Source organism: Acinonyx jubatus, chromosome B4, assembly GCF_027475565.1.
Source record: "Acinonyx jubatus isolate Ajub_Pintada_27869175 chromosome B4, VMU_Ajub_asm_v1.0, whole genome shotgun sequence".
Lineage (NCBI taxonomy): Eukaryota > Metazoa > Chordata > Mammalia > Carnivora > Felidae > Acinonyx > Acinonyx jubatus.
The window spans coordinates 7,019,235-7,037,400 of NC_069387.1; the positions used below are offsets into that span (position 1 = coordinate 7,019,235).

General features: G+C 44.5%; 1 protein-coding gene across 1 annotated transcript in view; it reads left to right on the plus strand.

Moving 5' to 3' along the window:
* TAF3 (TATA-box binding protein associated factor 3) overlaps positions 1-18,166 on the plus strand; it is a 179,882-nt gene that overhangs the window by 137,339 nt on the left and 24,377 nt on the right. The window contains exon 4 of the mRNA XM_027073377.2: positions 6,300-6,382. Within this exon, the coding sequence (XP_026929178.1) occupies positions 6,300-6,382 (83 nt within the window). The remainder of the gene's footprint in view (positions 1-6,299; positions 6,383-18,166) is intronic.

Consider the following 18,166-nt stretch of genomic DNA (forward strand, 5'->3'; position numbering starts at 1 on the left):
TTGGCTTGTAAAGGCCTTCTTTTCTGCCCTCTCATAGAAAACTCGAAGTGAAGACCAGTTGGTGTCATTTAAGATGACTCTCCAGAGTTTCCTTACAACTAACCAATAATGTTGCTGATGGGCCCAACAGATGATCGAGATCTGCTTGCAGCAAAAAGCTCATAAATTCCATAAAGGATTCCCCCAGTTTTTATGCTCCTGATCAATGAATGCTGTTTTGGGCGAACATCAGCTACTGGATGAACTAACTCAGATAGTAAATGATAAGAGTAACTGCTGTTTATCGAGCGCATACGAGCGCCAGACCTGGCCAGAATTTGGCTGCCAACAGCCCAGAGGGTTTGGTGGTGTTGCTCCTGCTTTGAGTGGAGGCAACTGCCCAGGAAGGTTGAGTAGCTTGTTGTAGCTGGTGGCTTGAAGAGCTGGGAGTTGGCCCAGCTCTGTCTGAGCAAAGCCCGTGTGCCTGTTACCCAAAATGGCCTTCTCAGCCGGTCACCCCCACGGAGCTGATGAGAGGGACAGACAGGGCTTCACGCTCGGGAGTAAGGTGAACTGTGATCTTGGAAAAGTTTAGTCCCTGAAGAGACCTTAGGGAGCTCCTGTTCGACCACCATATTTTAGAGCACCAGCAGTGGGGGTCCTCTGTGCCTTAATGACTTCAGGAATAGGCACAATTAAAATGTTTCATGTTTCTTTCACCTGTCCCCAAATCCCTTTGCATTTGCCCTCAAATAATCTTTTATTGAATGAAAATAGTTTATTATGTGGAGGATGACAGTCTTACTGGTTTGGCCTTTAACAAAAGGCTCTCAGTGTTTTCCCGTCTGTTGAGAGTGATGGACTCCTTTCCAGTCTTTTCTCATCAGCTCCCATGATTAACTAGTGAAATGAAGGGTTTACAGTAAAAAGAATAATCCAGCGAAAAGGGGGAAATATTCCCTTCCTGTTCCTTGTCTCTGTCTGTTCCAAGAGGAAGCCAGCAGCTTAACGTTTGCACAAGTGTGTTTGAATTTATAGACGCTTACTGGAGGCCACCTATCTCCAAGTCTTTGTGTGAATGAACGTGAGCGCTTAATGAGAGCCTGCGTTCCGTTTCAGTTGTCCTTACTGGATTCCACTTGTCATGCCTAACCACACCATAGAACTTCTTCTGGCTGTCTTTTTCATATCTTAAACAGTTTATCGGTATTTAGAATTTGTTTCTAAGTTGAATTAATGTAAAGACCTCAGTTGGTAAGAAAGACCACAAGGGGCTTACCAGCCACCCTAATTCTGCATCCGGAATATTAGATGATCAACATTGGCTCTTCGTCAGTGCTGTTTCTGGATATTTTTCTGACACATTAGCATAGATGGGGATCTGATGTAGCATTTACTGAACTTGCTGCTACCCTATCTAGGACACATACATTTTTTTTTTTTTAATGAAAGAAGTTTAACGTTGAAAAAATAGAAAATAAAAACTTGGCCAGATTATATTGACAAAGCTGCCCATTACCTTTGCAGAAAGTCCCTGTCAGAAGATAAACTTTAAAGCTGGAATGCATGAAAGAGTTCCAAGATAGAATTTAAATTTAAACTGATTCTTTATAGATAAGCTTTTTAAAAATCCACCTCTTTGCTTCAAGTCAGGATTTTAAAAATAAATTTCCCCTTTAAATCTCTTGAGCGATTTTCATTTTTTGCAAGGCCGCACTGCTGGTGTCCTGGAAAAATGGAGAGTTAGAGCTTTATCAGTTGGTGCCCCGAGGTATGTGGCAAAGAAGCTAAATCCTTGAAGATTAGCAAAAAAAATGCAGCACATGGCAATAAGGGGCTTATATGACTACTAGTATTAGTTCAGGTGAAAGCAGTATTGCTTATACATAAAACTGGACAAATCCACTGACAATGTATTTTTAGTTAGCTACAAAGGAGTCTTCTATTACTGGACTTTGCTCTTTGGTGGATTGGGAAGCTTAGTAATCCACTGTAAATGCTCTGCGCGCCCCAATTCTCCGCTCACTCTCAAGTGCACTGCTTTTATTTTAACCCTTAGACGCTCACGTCGTCCCCAGGTTTTGGCTTGGCGCCCCTGGAAGATGGCATGAGGCATGCGGTTTAAGGAATCGAGATAATTGGCATTGAGTTTATTGATTTCTGGGAAAGCCCACGCGAGAAATTACTTTGTGAACGCAGGAGGTGTCTTTGTTTTTATTTTGGTGAGCTTCTTGGGTAAAGTTAATGTAAACCGAAGTCTGGCATGACATTTTAATGTAGAAATTGTATTTCCCGTATGCATCGTATCTCCCGATGTATTATTAGCATCCTCATTAATCTTTTTCTGTACTTGCTTGAATGTTATCTTTAAGTTAAATGTTGAAGTTCAGCTTCTTTAAGAATAAGAATGAAATTAAGGTTTTAAGTATTCGTAGGGTAGGATTACTAGATGTCCTGGTTTGCCCGAGACAGTACCAGTTTACACACTTTTTGGGGAGCAAATAACAGCCCCCGCTTTAACTCCCAAAGGTGTCCCTGGATGATGTGCTCACCACATCATCAATTACAGGTAAAATTTGGAACTAAGGTGACGTGTTCTGAATCATTCATTAATTCCACAAGTTTACGAACTATCTCGTCTTCGGAGCACGTATCTACCGCTTTTAATTGGACTCACAAAATGTATCTGTTTCTGTTTGCTCATTTTGTTTTTGCATGTTGTGCCATTTAACTTTTTACAACAGTAGGTCATAAGCAAACCATGTCTTGATTCTTTTACTCTGACGAGTAATTACTTAAGACAGCATCAAAAACCCAGCCAGTTGAGTGGAATGGAGTCGAGGCCAACGTCAACCACAATTTCCATGTAAACTAGTTAGCCTTCTGTAGAGAAAAAATATTTTACAACCAACGCTAGCCATCTCACAAATATATGTCATTCATCATAAAAGACATTTACAGAGAAAGTGAGTAGCTGCCTCCATGTAAGACATCAGCATTCCCAGCAAAAAGGACTCCAAATGGGAGGCAGAGAGTCAAGGGGCAGCATGGGAGAGCCTACCTGTGTCAGGAGGCCTACCTGTAGGTAGTGTATTTACTAACTTTGTAAACTCTGGGCAAACCACTTAATCCTTCTAGTCCCCCGTGCTCGAGGGTGACAATACCTTCCACACCCACCGTGCAGAGTTTGAAGAGCCAATCGGATCCCGAATATGGAACACACTTCGTGCTACGCAAGTGTGTAGTGTGGTAACAGGAATCCACCAAATTACAGTGTGAAGAAGCATAATAATAATAAAGATTTTTTTTCAAGGTAGAGCAGCTTTATGTTTAAATCAAGCTTGAGAAAAGATTAAGTACGTGATTAACAACGTTGTGGGTCAAAGGAATGTGGAATCTTACTCATCACTTATGACCATATGGCCCTGAAGGCTTGAAGAAATAGAGCAACTTTATGCAGTTTTCTATTCTCTGAAACAAAACTGAATCCAGTCCCACTTTTGCTGTTTGTGTGACCTTAGAAGAGAAAAAGGAAAAGGAAAAATGGTTGCTTCCTATATGATCCAGTTTCCCTGTAAAACAGAAACGGTAATGCCTACCCTACGTGTTGGTTAAAAAACCCGTATGGGAACATCTGAAAAATATCCATCCACAATGCCTGGCAAACAGTAAGTGGTTTTAAATGTTCGGTTTGGATATATTTGTCTGTTCTTCCACAGATACTACAGAAAGGTAAGGAAAACAGAGAAATCGTAATAGTTTACAAAATACACCAAACTAGTGTTTTTCAGATTTGGTTACATAAGGAACTCTTTGTTACGAAGGAGTGGGGGGGGGGGGGAGTGGATGCAAACCCTAGCTAGTTACCCATGGGTCTTGCTTTGACCACACCCCAGTGACCCTTGGTCCCCTAAGGCCTTAAGGAAAACCATTGGACATACCAGCCAAAGCACTGGCAAATGGAGGAGACATTTGCCAAAAGTGAGACCATTTGGAGGCGCAGGTTTGTATAGGGAAGTTGGTAAGTTTAAGTTTCCAGGTGGTGAGATGAGATATACAGGATATTTAGTTGAAAATGCTCGGGTAATATTCTGTTTCGGTCATAGGTGCCAATGGCACTAGCCTAGAGAGGGAGGTTTTGAAGGCATGATGTATGTGAAACCTACGATCGAAACCATGGGCGTGGACGAGCTCAGTGAAGAAAGTGAGGAGTGGCGAGGGGGCCAAGTAAGGTCAGGACATCGTAGAGGAGAAGGAAGAGGTGTGGTAAGACCCACAGTGGAGAACATACCAGGACATCAGGAAATGATTGGTGTCTGGGGAGCGTGGCTTTAGTGGCCTGGCTGGGACAGAAAGCGGATTGGAGCGGGTCGAGGAATGAGTAAGTGAAGGCAGAGACAATAAAGTGAGGCTGGAAAATAGGAGAGCTTGTCAGCGAGATGCTGAAGGGCAGGCAGGATTTTTAAGATCGCGGGGAGCACACTTAAAAGCTAGAAGGAAATAACGGAACGGCAGAGTTGAGGATGCCTAGGTGAGAAGGAAGTTTCCTTAAAAGACTGGAGGACACGGACGAGTGCGGTTGTGGGTGCAGAGAAGTTTGTAGGTTATGGGCTCAAGAAGTCCTGCCTGGTGGCCTCAGTGGGTTTTCCTGTGGAGTTCGAGGGGCAGAGGAGGAAAGGAAATCACGGGATAGGTCTCAGCTCGGAAGAGGTAAGGGTGTGACGTCATTGCTTCAGATAAATTCTTTCAATGTATCTCCTGTGCACTTACATGCCAGTGCCTGTGATGGGCACTATGAAGTAGCGATAAACACAACAGACACGGTCTCTGCCCTTGACCTAACTTAGCTGGTCGTCCAGACACACAGATAGCATTAAAGGCACAGATGGAATTGCAGTTTCTGATGGTACAAGTTTACATGATCTTTACATTTTTCTTTGAAATTACTCCGTGCCCTTGAGGATGATTTTAGATTGATCCTGGGCAAATGGTGAAGTACCCAAGGGGCAGGGAGTTCAGAGTGCTTGCACTTGTTAACTCAGTCTTGGAGTGCCTCCCACATGCCACACACTGTTCAAGACAGTGGTCGAGAGGGGCTCAGTCGGTGAAGCATCCAACTCTGGATTTCAGTTCAGGTCATGATCTCACAGTTTGAGACTGAGCCCCACGTCAGGCTCTGCATTGACAGCACAGAGCCTGCTTGGGATTCTCTCTCTCCTCTCTCTCTCTGCCCCTCCCCTCCACGTGTGACCTCTCTCTCTCTCTCTCAAAATAAATCATTATTTAAAAAGAGAGAGAGAGAATGGCTGAAATCATGGATCTTGATGTGACGATGGATTTAAAAAAAGGGGGGGATAGGTAAAAACACATGACAACATAGTAACTTTGATCGATGTGCAACAGATTAACGAGATATATATCGAGCATTATGTTACATATTCATTCCCCTTCAGTGGTTTGCAGTGTAGTGTTGCATCCTTCCGTACCCCACGACCAGGGATGTTAAACATCTGGCAGTTCCTGGACACTTCCGTTCCCCAAAGAACTGTCCCACCAAAAATGCCCACAAAACACTTGTTGAAAAACTCAGAATATAGATGGTAACTTGAACGACGGGGCTTCTGTTCAGCCTGCTCATTCAAAATACTCTACCATGGCCCCTTGAGACCACCAATTGTGAGGAACCCCTGTATAATCAGACTTGATCCCCTTTCTCTTAGCTCCAGTATTTGTGAAGATCTTCAACTTAGCCATCGGTCCTTGCCTTCACTACAAATCCTAGTGTATTATGTTTCTTCTTTTACAGTATTTCAGATCTGTTGGCCACCAGCCAAAAAAAAAAAAAAAAAAAAACGGAGCAAGTACACTTGGTGTTTCTGTTTTCTTATATGATAACGCAGACTTAAGATGAGTTTCTTGTTTTTCAAGTTCCATAAATAGATGCGTTTTATCCTATTGTGGAGATATCATTGCATTTTTTTTTCTATTTACATGAAGTCCGGCAATGATGTAAGTGTTTGCCAAATGTCTAAAAACTCTAACAATAAAATGCAAGAAATTAAGGATGACCAGGAAGAAAGAAAGAACTCCCACGCTTAGGTAAAGTGAGTCAAGTTTGGGGAATTTCTCATGATGCCAGAGAGCCTTCAGTTGTTGAGAAGCAAAAGCAAAATTCGCCCAGAGTAACCTTGCAATCTGGCATGGTAGCCACATTTGAGGCTTAAACTGGCCTAGGAGGTTTATGGAAATGAGGCAGGAGGAGAAGAGGTGGGAGGTCTTTCCTGAAAATGCATTTAACTCCCCTGTAATAACTCCAACAGATAAAAGTGGAACCGGTGCTTCCCGCCCCCAGTCCGGTCATCCCCCGGCTGACGCTGAGAGTTGGCGCTGGCCAAGACAAGATGTAAGTACACTCGTTGTCCGTTGTCCGTTGTCCGTTAGAGCGAAGGGAATCGAACTTGCCCGTCTCTGCTCCTTCCTGGTGGGCTTAGAACTCTCACCTTTTCCAGGTGTGAATGTGTGGAGGGTCAAGCTTTATTTTGAGAATTCTTCATTTTTCAAGTTGTATTGGTTTCTTCCTCAGAGTAAATGCTTATTGCTTTCTTTGACATCCAGGATCCCTTCTTGTTCTTTTTCCCTTTTCGGAAGACATGACGTGGGGTCTGCGTAATTCTGAAGGTCCTGGTTATCTGAAAAGGGAGAAACGATATACTGGATGCACTCACTGTCGTATCCCTCTTCTCGAGTCATTCTTAATCACTGTGACAAAGAACGGAGATTCTCATGGTTTTATTCTGTACCTAAAAACAAAGATACTGCCACCCAAAGGCTTGGTGAAGTCTTAACTGTCTGCTTGTTTGTTTGTTTGTTTGTTTGTTTAAGAGAGAACTGGAAATGTAAACCCCATGATCACTGTTGGTCTTAATTTTCACAGGATCATCCTATCAGCTCACCCTTCTTTAAAGTAAATTTAGTTGGCTGGTTTTTTTTTAATTCATTTTTAAGATATGAATTAAGGTCTACAACACTCTTACGTGATTTTAATAAGGTGATAAAACATCGGTCTATTTTTGTAAATTATGGTAAAAACTATTCTTTTTCTAAAAATCGTTCTGTATGTCGTTTAAATGAATTCCATCAGCTATAAGTACTAGTTTACAACCTTATTTTTTACCAGTAAGCCTGAAAATGGATTAGTTTAAATTGCAAACAATCAAATATTGTGTAGAAAATAGGCTTACAGGGCATTTAATTGTCATTCAGATTTTAGCCATAATAATTTGAGTAGGAGCCATGAACTTATATAGTAGGTAGAGTAGGCAACAGAAAATACGCTTTGTGTTCTCAGTGGTTCATTCTTTCTTAAAAGTTTGTGTGTGTTTTATGCTGCTGCGTCTGCTGATTCCAAATGTAATTCACTGAAAAAGTCCAATATCATTATTATGAACGGAAGTATAGAGGCAAATGTGATCTTCTAGGAAAGTGTATGTTCTTTTGAAGATTGAAGGAAGAAAATAGTTCATCCTTTTCTTACCTAAATTATCCGCATAATTTCCACCCTTTTTGGTTTCATCAGTAGGAACCTAGACAGTGGGTGGTAGTGTTACTGACGAGTTTAGACAGTATCACAGAAATACTGTAAATTCAGTCCTTTTTTTAAACCAGATACTCTTATACCCCATGCTCTCTATTTTACCTACAAAAATTTGAATAATGCCCTCCTCCCTCAACCAGTGGAGGACAGAAGGCTGATTGATGAGCAAGGAGGCCCAACCAAAGTAGCAACTGATACCATCGTTGTGAAAATTCTATATTTGGGCTCATTCCTCTACGGGCAAGATATTCCTGTTTATCATTCAACAAATACTCTTCTCTTACTAGTTCACATTTATTACTATTTTCTCAGTAACTCACCATGACTTAATCTTTACTTCCACAAGAGTTCGGCTTGCTCAATCCCTTTAAGGTTTGTAAAAACACTTTGATAATAATATTCATTTCATCCACCCTTGAGCATCTTTCATTCATTCTGTTGACTATTTTTCTCCTCTCAATAAACCACTCATACACTTAAGATATTGTGAAATATGAAAAATAGATCCTGTTACCCTGGAACAGATTGTCCAGTATTAGGGAAATTGTAATACTCAAACATTCCAGACAAATTGCCCATGACAGTATAACATTATATAATATGCGAACCTTCGGATATTTAGGTAAATAACCCCCGTGTTATATGAATAATTAATCATTTGGCCAGAATCAGGCACAAGGAAGTGCTTATAATGAACAAAGGAATAAATTAAGTGAAATAGATTACATTTTAAAATAAGAGAGAAAAAGAGGCCTGTGTCACCTAGTAATAGGATTTTATGTAAAATGTATCTTAATCAGTAAAGAGCCTTTTTCTTTTTCTTTTTTTTTTTTAATCCAAATCAAGGATCAGCCCACTGTGGCCCATGAACCAAACCAGTTTTCGTGTGGCGCACAAGCCAAGAAAGCTTCGAAAAACTTAAGAGTATTTTATGACACATGAAAATTGTATGAAATTAAAAGTGATCTCTTATTGTTGTAGCATAAGGGTACGTGGCTTATTCCACGGCAATAATGGAAGAGAGGAAGTCGATTCGTACAAATGTGCCTTTACTCAGTTTGTGCGCACCTGGGGCTCTAGCGCACTTTTGAAGTGAAGTTAACGAGCGGAGTAGGATGCGGAAAGGGGGGTTTAAATAGTCCAGGGGAAGGGGCTGTTTATTGCCGAGGAACAGGCAGAGGATAGAACCTTTTGAAATTATGGGCAAAGGGAAAAAAGCTTTACAGGGCTCAAATTATACCCTCTCAGTGGAAGATCTTGAAGACAACATTTAGTTTCTAAAGTTTCCCAAGTGAGGAAGGTCTTCTGCCCTTGATCTGGGAAAGTACTTTGAGGTTAGATTATTTCCTCCGTCCTCTGTTGTTGTTCCTCGAGGCAAGACCGCGGTCCCTTGTTTTTTCCTTTCTGTAACGTGCCTGGAGCCTGTATTCTAAAGAACCTACGGGAAGTCCAGGACCTCCGCCAGAGAGCGTGGACGTTCAGGGTGACTTTGCAGGGACTGCACTTGCCTTTAACACGCCCCCCGGTGAGGGGCACGCAGCGTTGCCCTCAGTCAGGAACAGAGGTGGAAGCGGAACACTAACCCTGAAACCCCGGTGTCCGCACGGTGAGGCTGGTGAGCAGAATGGCCGGGAGACACGGCACCGTGAGGCACATACGAAGACAGCCCAGGCCCAGGCCCGCCTCGCGGTCGAGCAGGTGCGCGCTTCCCCAGGCACGGCTGCCTGGACTGTGTTGATGAGGATCGCGAGGTCACACTTGCACTTGGGGACGGGCCGTGTCATCTGTCCTCCCGGTCTTCCCGCTCACCAAGTTCGTTTATTCTGAGCAGGTGAGGAAGAGCGAGCTAGCTTACGGCGCTCGTTCGTTCGCCCATCTCTCGGAAGGGAACGGCAGAGCACGGTGCTGGGGCAGATCGGGGGCAGGGACCGTTGGACGAGACGGTCCGGAAGGCCAGGGCCAAACGGGACCTACAGCTCTTCTCAGTTTAAGTGTGGAGCTCAAGGCGCCGTTAAAGGAGCTTGTCATTGAAAGGGTGATCTTAGGGGCGGCTGGGGGCGCTCAGTGGGTTAAGCATCCATCTTCGCCTCAGGTCATGATCTCGCCGTTCGGTTCGTGGGCCCAGCCCCGCGTCGGGCTCTGTGCTGCCAGCTCGGAGCCTGGCGCCTGCTTCGGATTCTGTGTCTCCCTCGCTCTCTGCCCCTCCCCTGCTCATGCTCTGTCTCTGTCTCTCTCTCTCTCTGTCTCTCAAAAATAAATACACATTTGGGGCGCCTGGGTGGCGCAGTCGGTTAAGCGTCCGACTTCAGCCAGGTCACGATCTCGCGGTCCGTGAGTTCGAGCCCCACGTCAGGCTCTGGGCTGATGGCTCAGAGCCTGGAGCCTGTTTCCGATTCTGTGTCTCCCTCTCTCTCTGCCCCTCCCCCGTTCATGCTCTGTCTCTCTCTGTCCCAAAAATAAACGTTGAAAAAAAAAAATTAAAAAAATAAATAAATAAATACACATTAAAAAAAAATGTTTTTACTAAAATATTTTCAAAGAAAATAAGCATTTTGTGGCACCTGGGTGGCTCAGTCAGTTAAGTATCTGATTCTTGGTTTCAGCTCAGGCCACAAGGTCACGGTTTGTGCGTTCAAGTCCCGTGTTGGGCTCTGCACTGACGGTTAAGAACCTGCTGGATTCTGTCTCCCCCTCTCTCTGCCCCTCCCCTGCTTGTGCTCTCTCTCTCTCAAAACAAATACATGAACTTCTTTTTTAAATTCCCTTAAAAAAAAGAAAATAAGCATTTTATATTTCAAAATGTAGCCAGATTTAGCTGAAAGGCATTTGACAGGGTGAAACGTGTATAGTGGGCTCTCGTGATGAGTTCTTTAGAGAAATCACAGCAGATGGTTTTTATCCTACTCTCTGCCTTTTCCCTCTTTATGTGAAACGTTGTTTATTTGTTTATTCATATATAACTTTTTTCCCAGTCTAAACAAACTGACACTGTCCCTTCGAGAACGTTAACTCAAAGAGAACAAGAAAATTACTAGACAATAGAAATAGGAAACTAATCCCAAGGAGAGGAAAAAGAAGCAAATGATTGCGTGTCAGATAGAACTATGCTGCCTAGCAATCAGGGCAAGAAGTGAAATAGCGTTTTTAAAAAGGAAGAAGATACCTCTCAGTTTCTCAAGAGAGACAAAGCTCTTCAAGGCACCAAACTTGAAACGTTATTCCCATGCCGATCCAGGGGAGAAAACAGTGCCTTCCGCGGCAGCCTTTACCGCAGACACAAAGACAGTTTCTGTCCCACTGTTTCTTGCGACAAGCTCTAATCCAAAGGTATAGCCTGGTAGCACACTCTGTGAAGAAGACTCTGGAAAGAATCCTCAGGTCTCTGGTTGAAACGCTTGTATCTTCGTTTTGTGTTGATCAAGACTCGTAGTTCCAAGTGACAGAAACCCCAATGAGCTTAAAGGGACAAAGTAAAAGGGGTTTATTTGGCTTTAGGTGAGGCGGCCTCCAGGGTTCAAAAAGTATCATCGGGACTCTGCTCGCTTTCCTATACTCCATCTTGCCACTGGATGGTGACGGACGTGGCCCCAAGTAACCCAAGGCTGGCCAGGTTCTCGGGGCTCAGCAGCCCTGGTGCCTCCCACCTCCCCCTCCCGCTCGCTCCCGTTACCAGTTCTCATGAGGGCCTCGGGGCGGGGGTCCCAGAAGGAAGGGGGGGACGAGGGACAGGCAGAAATAATTGGCATCTTTTATTTAGGACAAGGCAGTGTTCACGTTTTGACGAGAGCATGCGGAGGTGGCAGAGAGAAGAAGCTTGTCGGTTTAAAAAAAAAAAAAAGCAGATCCTTTAGAAGTCAAGTTCAAGTTCAAGGAACATTTCAGATCATCATCCTGTCAGACTTGGAGGGCCTTTTTGCTTTTCTATTTTTAATTTACTTTCTTTCCAATAAAACTGTCTGCTTTTGATTTAAAAAAAGAAAAAGAAAGAGATTGACACAAGATTGCCCTGGTTAGCTTGCCACTGAAACGGCAACATTTCCGGGTGGTTTACCTATAAGAGAAGCCAAGGAACGGGAGCACTGACCCCCCCCCCCAAAAAAAATCTTAAGAATAACGGTATTTTAAAATTTATGGCAAATGACTTATTTTTCATGCTAGTGAAAAATGTTGACATTACACATGAAGTTCCCTAAGGAGCTGAACAACTGGAGCACAAGTTGTGGGTCACACGTGACTCTTGCTCCCTGACTGTACTTAGAAACTCAGCAGACCCTGACCCACGTGTCTCAGCTGTAATTCCGAGGGGAAGCAGGCCAGAGTCCAGTTTTTTCCTACTCAGGTCTGCGGCCCTTTTCTGACTTTTCCAGACAAGGAGTCCTCGGCCTCCGTCTCTTCCTCTCTCGTTGTCGCGGACCTAAAATTATGATGAAATCTCCGAGTTTAATTTCCTCCCCTGGCACGTTGTCATTTGTTCATTTAACACCAAACATGCGGTGCATGTAAGGAAAAACACAGCACGCTGTCCAAAAAACTGACTTCAGGTTTGGGGAAATGCTTTTACTACACAGTAAAACAAGTGGAAAGATTATAATCAAAGCATTTCCATCTTACTTGTAAACAATTACAGCCGTCCGTGCACGGATGCCACATTAGAAGACTCGGGGAAATTTACTGGATTCCATTCTAATGCAATTAGAGCTAATTTCGTTCTTTAAATGAATAAAAGGTCAGCTAGTAAATCTAGCTTATCTTGAGTCCAGACTTCAATAAATTGTTTTATTTAATTTGTTGTAAAAGATCTTATCCTTAATGGGCCTAGGTCTTATTAGTTCACTTAGGTTTTAAAATATTTATGACCACCTTTTTAGATATGATTTGAATGATAGTTGGAAAGTTTCTCTCTGCAGTGTTATCAAGGCCCAGAATCACTAATTGAGTGAATATAGGAAGGTACTTAAGATTTGTTATCTAGAAGAAGCTGATGTGAACTTCCAGAATTTAAATGTTCTTTTAACCTGTGACAGGCAGAGACAATTTAGCTCTATCATGGTAACCTCTTGGATACTATCTGGCTATAATTTTCCCTACAGATCAAACTACTCACACTTCTCGTGTTTGTGACGAATCCGCACCTACTGATGGAGACACTTAGGCTCTCTTACTGTCACCGACAACAACATGGAACGTTTAAATTGTTTGCGTTCTACTCTCTCCTGTCATTTTATGGGGCAAGTATTCACCTAAAGACTTGAGAGGCCTGGTGGAACGCTTCTTCTTCCCTATCCTCCCACCTGCCTCTGACGTTTATGAGATGGATAATCGTGTCACGGCAGGACTTCTGTGATTTACAGTATTGCAGCTTGAAAAAACTGCGGTTGCCAGAGTCGTGGGTTGAAGGATGTGCCACCGTGTGGGGCCGAGTGGCCGTGCCACCCAGTCCAGAGTGACCGTTTGGGCTCCTCACGGCTTGTGTGCCGGGCCCCATGGGGTGCGGCGTCCCTCCTCAGTTCTAGGAGCTTCTCCTTCTGGGCCTGCCTTCGTTCCCACCTCTCCTGCCTCTGCCCCTCCCCACAAGTGCCTTCCCCTCACCGTCCGCCCTGCTCCGCATCTCCCCCTCCTCCCTTCTTCTCCTGTCTCTGGTCTGAGAGGCTCCATCTAAACCTGCTAACCCGTATGGTGGCTCCCCTCTACCTGACTTCCTGTCTTGGTCGGACCCTCCTTGTGTGTACTTCCTCTGGGTTCCTCGGTCCCAAACCCCCCGCATCGGGTTTCTGCTCTGGGAACTTTCCTGGAGCTTCTCACCAAGATCATTAGCCGCAGCCCCCGGAACATCCATCCTTCCTGCTACTGTGGACCCTGCTGCTTCCCCCAGGCCCTTTCTGAAACTTTCTCTTCTTTTGTCGTTCTTGATCCCACACATTCTCTGTAGTTCTGTCTGTCTTTCTTAGACTTGCTTCTTTCCCCCCGCCCCACCCCTGCCCCGCCTTACTTTGTTCTTCTCCCCAGACTGCCCCAGTCACTCCTTAGGTCTCAGGTGCAGTGATGCTTTTCCAGCTGCGATTTCTCCCCCTGATGCCGACTAGGCTTCTCGGTGACCCACTGCCAAGTTCTGACTGAATGCGCAGGGGCACCGGAAACATAGCAGTGCCAGACTTGAACACACCGTTATTTCCTCCAGCCTGGTTCTTCTTCTGTTCCTGTATCTATCAAGGGTGAGACCAGAGCCCCCGTTTTCTAGGGTAACTTGGAAGGAGGCAAAGGCTGTGTGACTACGGGAAACAACGGGAGATTCTGTTTGTTGTACTACCAGCCCGGGCATCTTGCAAACTAAGCCCTGAGCGTCTCCATAAAGCTCCAGAACGGTTGTTTTGAACAAAACTTAGGGAAAGAGAAAGACTCTGTCCTAAGAAGTCTCCTCGATCCTCACTTGGGCTCTTACACGTTGTGGGCGGCACCTGTAAATCTGGGTCTCCTTGTGGACGCGAGGGGCCAGCCGCCCCAGATGGAGGCAGTGTCTGTGCCCTTATACACTGGCGTCCGTAACTGGCTCCGAGCACAGATACCTTTAGCTGGGAAACAAAGCCATGAGGTACGGAGAGAGATTTGCTTCCCAGAAAGAGAAGCCGATTATTTTTGAAGGTTTGGCTTGTCACCTGCCCAGCACATACCCTCTTCCACCTGAGTTCCGAGCTCTGTCCTCACAACGCAGGAAGCCCCAGCGTTACCAGCCAGGCACAGAAGCATGAAACCCAGAGAGGAGTGAGTCCCCCTCCCTGCCTCACAGCGCCCCCTCCCCCCCCCCCCCCCCCCCCCCCCCGCCAAGCCACCAGCCAGCCGATCCCCAGGCCCTGCCAGTTTTGTTCCTAACATTTCCCAGCTGCGTTCCCTCTCCTCTGTCCCTGCTGCCACCCGGGACTGCTGTCCCTGCCCGCTCGCTCCAGAGCCATCTACCTAGAACCCTCGGGAGCATTGGGAGGCTGGCTCGTTCCATCCAGCATTACCAGACTGCTTGCCATTTCCCATACGGAGCCGGATATTTTTCATCTTTCTTTTCTCCGGTGGAACCTCCTGCATCGTGTGCCTTCTGACCCCTGCCTCTCCGTCAGACGCGTGTTCGTGTTCACCTCTTAGAAATTGTCATTTGTGAGGATGATGCCTGGGTGGCTCAGTCAGTCGAGCGTCCAACTCTTGATTTCAGCTCAGGTCACGATCTCATAGTCATGAGATCAAGCCCCACGTCGGGCTCTGTGCTGACAGCACAGAGTCTGCTTGGGACTCTCTCTCCGTCTCTCCCTGCCCCTCCCCTGCGCACACACTCTCACGTTCTCTCCAGCTCTCTCTCTCGCTCTCTCTCTCTCATTTGTTATTAGAAGACGTGGTCACAGCCTACCTCCCCATCGCTACTCCCAGCTGGCATCCCTCTCCCAAGTTCCCGGAATACGCTGTTTCCCTCTGTGTTGTTCACTCGGTATGCTTTATATATCTGTCTGTCTGTCTGTGGCTGTCCTCTTCCCTAGACCATGAGTCTCTTGGATATTGGTGTGTGTGCCCCATTCACCTTAAGCAGGCTCTGTGCTCAGCGCAGAGGCGGACGCAGGGCCCGATCCCCTGCCCCTGGGATCATGACCTGAGCCAAAATCGAGTATAAGACAGTCCACCACTAGCCACCCAGGTGCCCCCCTCCACCTTTTATCTCCACTACCAAAGAGTAGGAGGCATAGGTGACTGAAAACGAAGATTTGTTGAGATACGTTCAAGGATTCAGACAGGCCCTTGGCTCTTCAACCATGGAGCTGATTTTTGCTCCGAGCCGAATTTCATAGATGTGGAGCAGTGGCCAAATAGAATTTAATGGAGTTGCTTTTCCAGAATTGCTTTCACATCGGGAGCAACTGTGTTTTGGTTAAGTAAGAAACAAACAAACTTAAGAGGAGCTAAAGGAGCAACAGAAAGGTTTGTCTTCTATTTTATTTTACTTTCTTCTTCGAGTATAGTTGCGGGAGCTTACTCTCAGCCCTACAGGAAGAGAAGAAAACAACTGCGTTTGGTACGGAAGTCTTTTGTCAAAGATTGCTTTTCCTTCCTGACCGTCGCTCTTGGTGTTCTATGTGATGTTACAGGTAATTTGAATTATAAGAAGATGCTGGAAATAAGTTGCTTCAAGGAATTGGAAGGTCTCACAGGTGGAGTGACCAAAATTTCCAAATTTGTTTTTAAATAGTATAAAGTCAGTCACTCTGTATAGTCTGTGAGAAAGGGAAATGTGGATCTTTTTAAGACCGGCATTATCTTTATAATGACAGCTGTACAACCCTGTATATCCTCTGAATAGACAAAAAAGGACACCCATCCATTTGAAAATGAAATTATTAGAGTTCTTTTTCTTCCAGGGTACCCAGGTTGTCCATCTGTGACTCTCTATGCCACATATAGTTAGGATTTTAACAAACAAGGAGTAAATAAGGATATCTGGGCAACAAAACGTGTAAAAACCCTGATCAGGATATAATAGGTCTTTAATAAACGTTACTTATATGTTTTTGCTTTTTAATAAGCTGACCGGACATTTGGTTTAGAGAAAAATACTTTTCACGTAGGTGTTACATAGTCTTTTGCATCCTTTAGATAAAACCAAGTATAAAAAGCAAAAAGAACTTTTCAGAACATTTTGAACAAGTGCTACTGGCTATGGAAGTCCTTGACTTTGTTTCTTAAATCCTGTTTTCTGATTATGAAAATAACACATGGCTAGAGTGTTTGGGTTTTTTTGCTTTTTAAGATAAACCGTCTAAAACCATGTAGCTTAGGAAGCGAATGCTCCCCTAAACCCATCCTTCCCCAAATACTCCTCACCGGGTCTTCGGTGGATATTTCAGCAATTTTTTCAAAACTAAATATGGGGCGCCTGGCTGGCTCAGTCGGTGAAGCGTCTGACTCTTGATTTCTGCTCAGGTCCTGATCTCATGGTCATGAGATCGAGCCCGGTGTCGGACTCTGCTGACGCTGCAGAGCCTGCTTGGGATTCTGTCTCTCCCTCCCTCTCTCTCTCTGCCTCTCCCCTGCTCGCCATCTCCCTCTCTCTCTCTCTCTGTCTCTCCCTCTCTCAAAATTAAATAAATGAACTTTTTTTTAATATTAAAAAAACAAAAACTAAATAGGACAGGGACACCTGAGTGGCTTATTCAGTTAAGTGTCCAACTCTTGATTTTGGCTCAGGTCATGATCTCACAGTTCATGGGGTCAAGCCCCACATTGGCCTCGACACTGATAGCACGGAGCCTGCTTGTGATATTCTCTCTCTCTCTCTCTCTCTCTCTCTCTCTCTCTCTCTCTCTCTCCCCCTCTGCTCCTCCCCCGTTCACGCTTTCTCTCTCTTGCTCTCTCTCAAAATAAATAAACTTTAAGAACAAAAAAAGTAGGATGGTCTTACACATCCAGTTTTTCAAGTTGGCTCTCCCTCTTTTTTGGCCATTTCAGTTATTCCAGATTTTGCTACAACAAATAAACAGCATCCTCATATCTAGACCTTTGCGTATTCAAATATCGCTTGGTCAGAAAATATGAACGCACGATTTTTAAGAGATTATAATGCCAAATTATCAGCCAAAAGCCCCTGCCCCTTGAAGTTCCCACCACCGGTAACAAGAATGAAATAACTATGGCAGAGGAATTGGTCAGATCTGATGGTTCTGAAGTTCTAAGAAACTCTGGGGTAGCGGAAATGTTATTTTCTATGTGTATCAGACTGACTTCTGTTCTTTCTTGACGTATCCGTCAGGCCAAGGTTCGTAACTTTTCTCACCCTTCCAGGCTATTCTTGATGTGACAGGATACTAGAAAGAACTTTGAGGAGACCAGAGGACCAAAATCTGAAGGGGCCATGCAAACTCACAACTAAATTCTTTATTTAGGCTGGTAAGTAGGTAGGAGCTGCATGACCTTATTTTTTCTTTTTCTTCCTTTTTTTCTTTTTTATTCTTTATCTGTCTTTCTATTAGAATGATCTTAATTTTGAGTGTGACTCTACAGTCAGTGGAATAATTGCAAAAGCCCTTTCAGCCTCAGAGAAAATTTTATAAACATCATCTTATTAGATTTTACTTTATTTACTTACTGCTTTAAACTCCCTTGGACTTTTTTCTTTTTTTATATTAAAAAAAATTTTTTTTTATGCTTATTTATTTTAGAGAGAGAGAGAGAGAGAGAGAGACAGAACATGAGCAGGGGAGGGGCAGAGAAAGAGGGAGACACAGAATCTGAAACAGGCTCCAGGCTCTGAGCAGTCAGCACAGAGCCCGATGCGGGGCTCGAACTCACAGACTGCAAGATCATGCCCTGAGCCGAAGTCGGACACTCAACCCACTGAGCCACCCAGGCGCCCCGGACTTTTTTCTTTTTTAATGAACCTTCTTTTTCATAAAAATCCTTTAAACATTAAAGCAACCAAGTGATTGCTCATTATATATTTTTTAAATTTGTTTATTTATTTTGAGATGGGGGAAGGGACAGAGAGAGGGGGGGGGGGGAGAGAGAGAGAATCCCAAGCAGACTCTGTGCTGTCAGCATGGAGCCCGATGTGGGGCTCAAACCCAC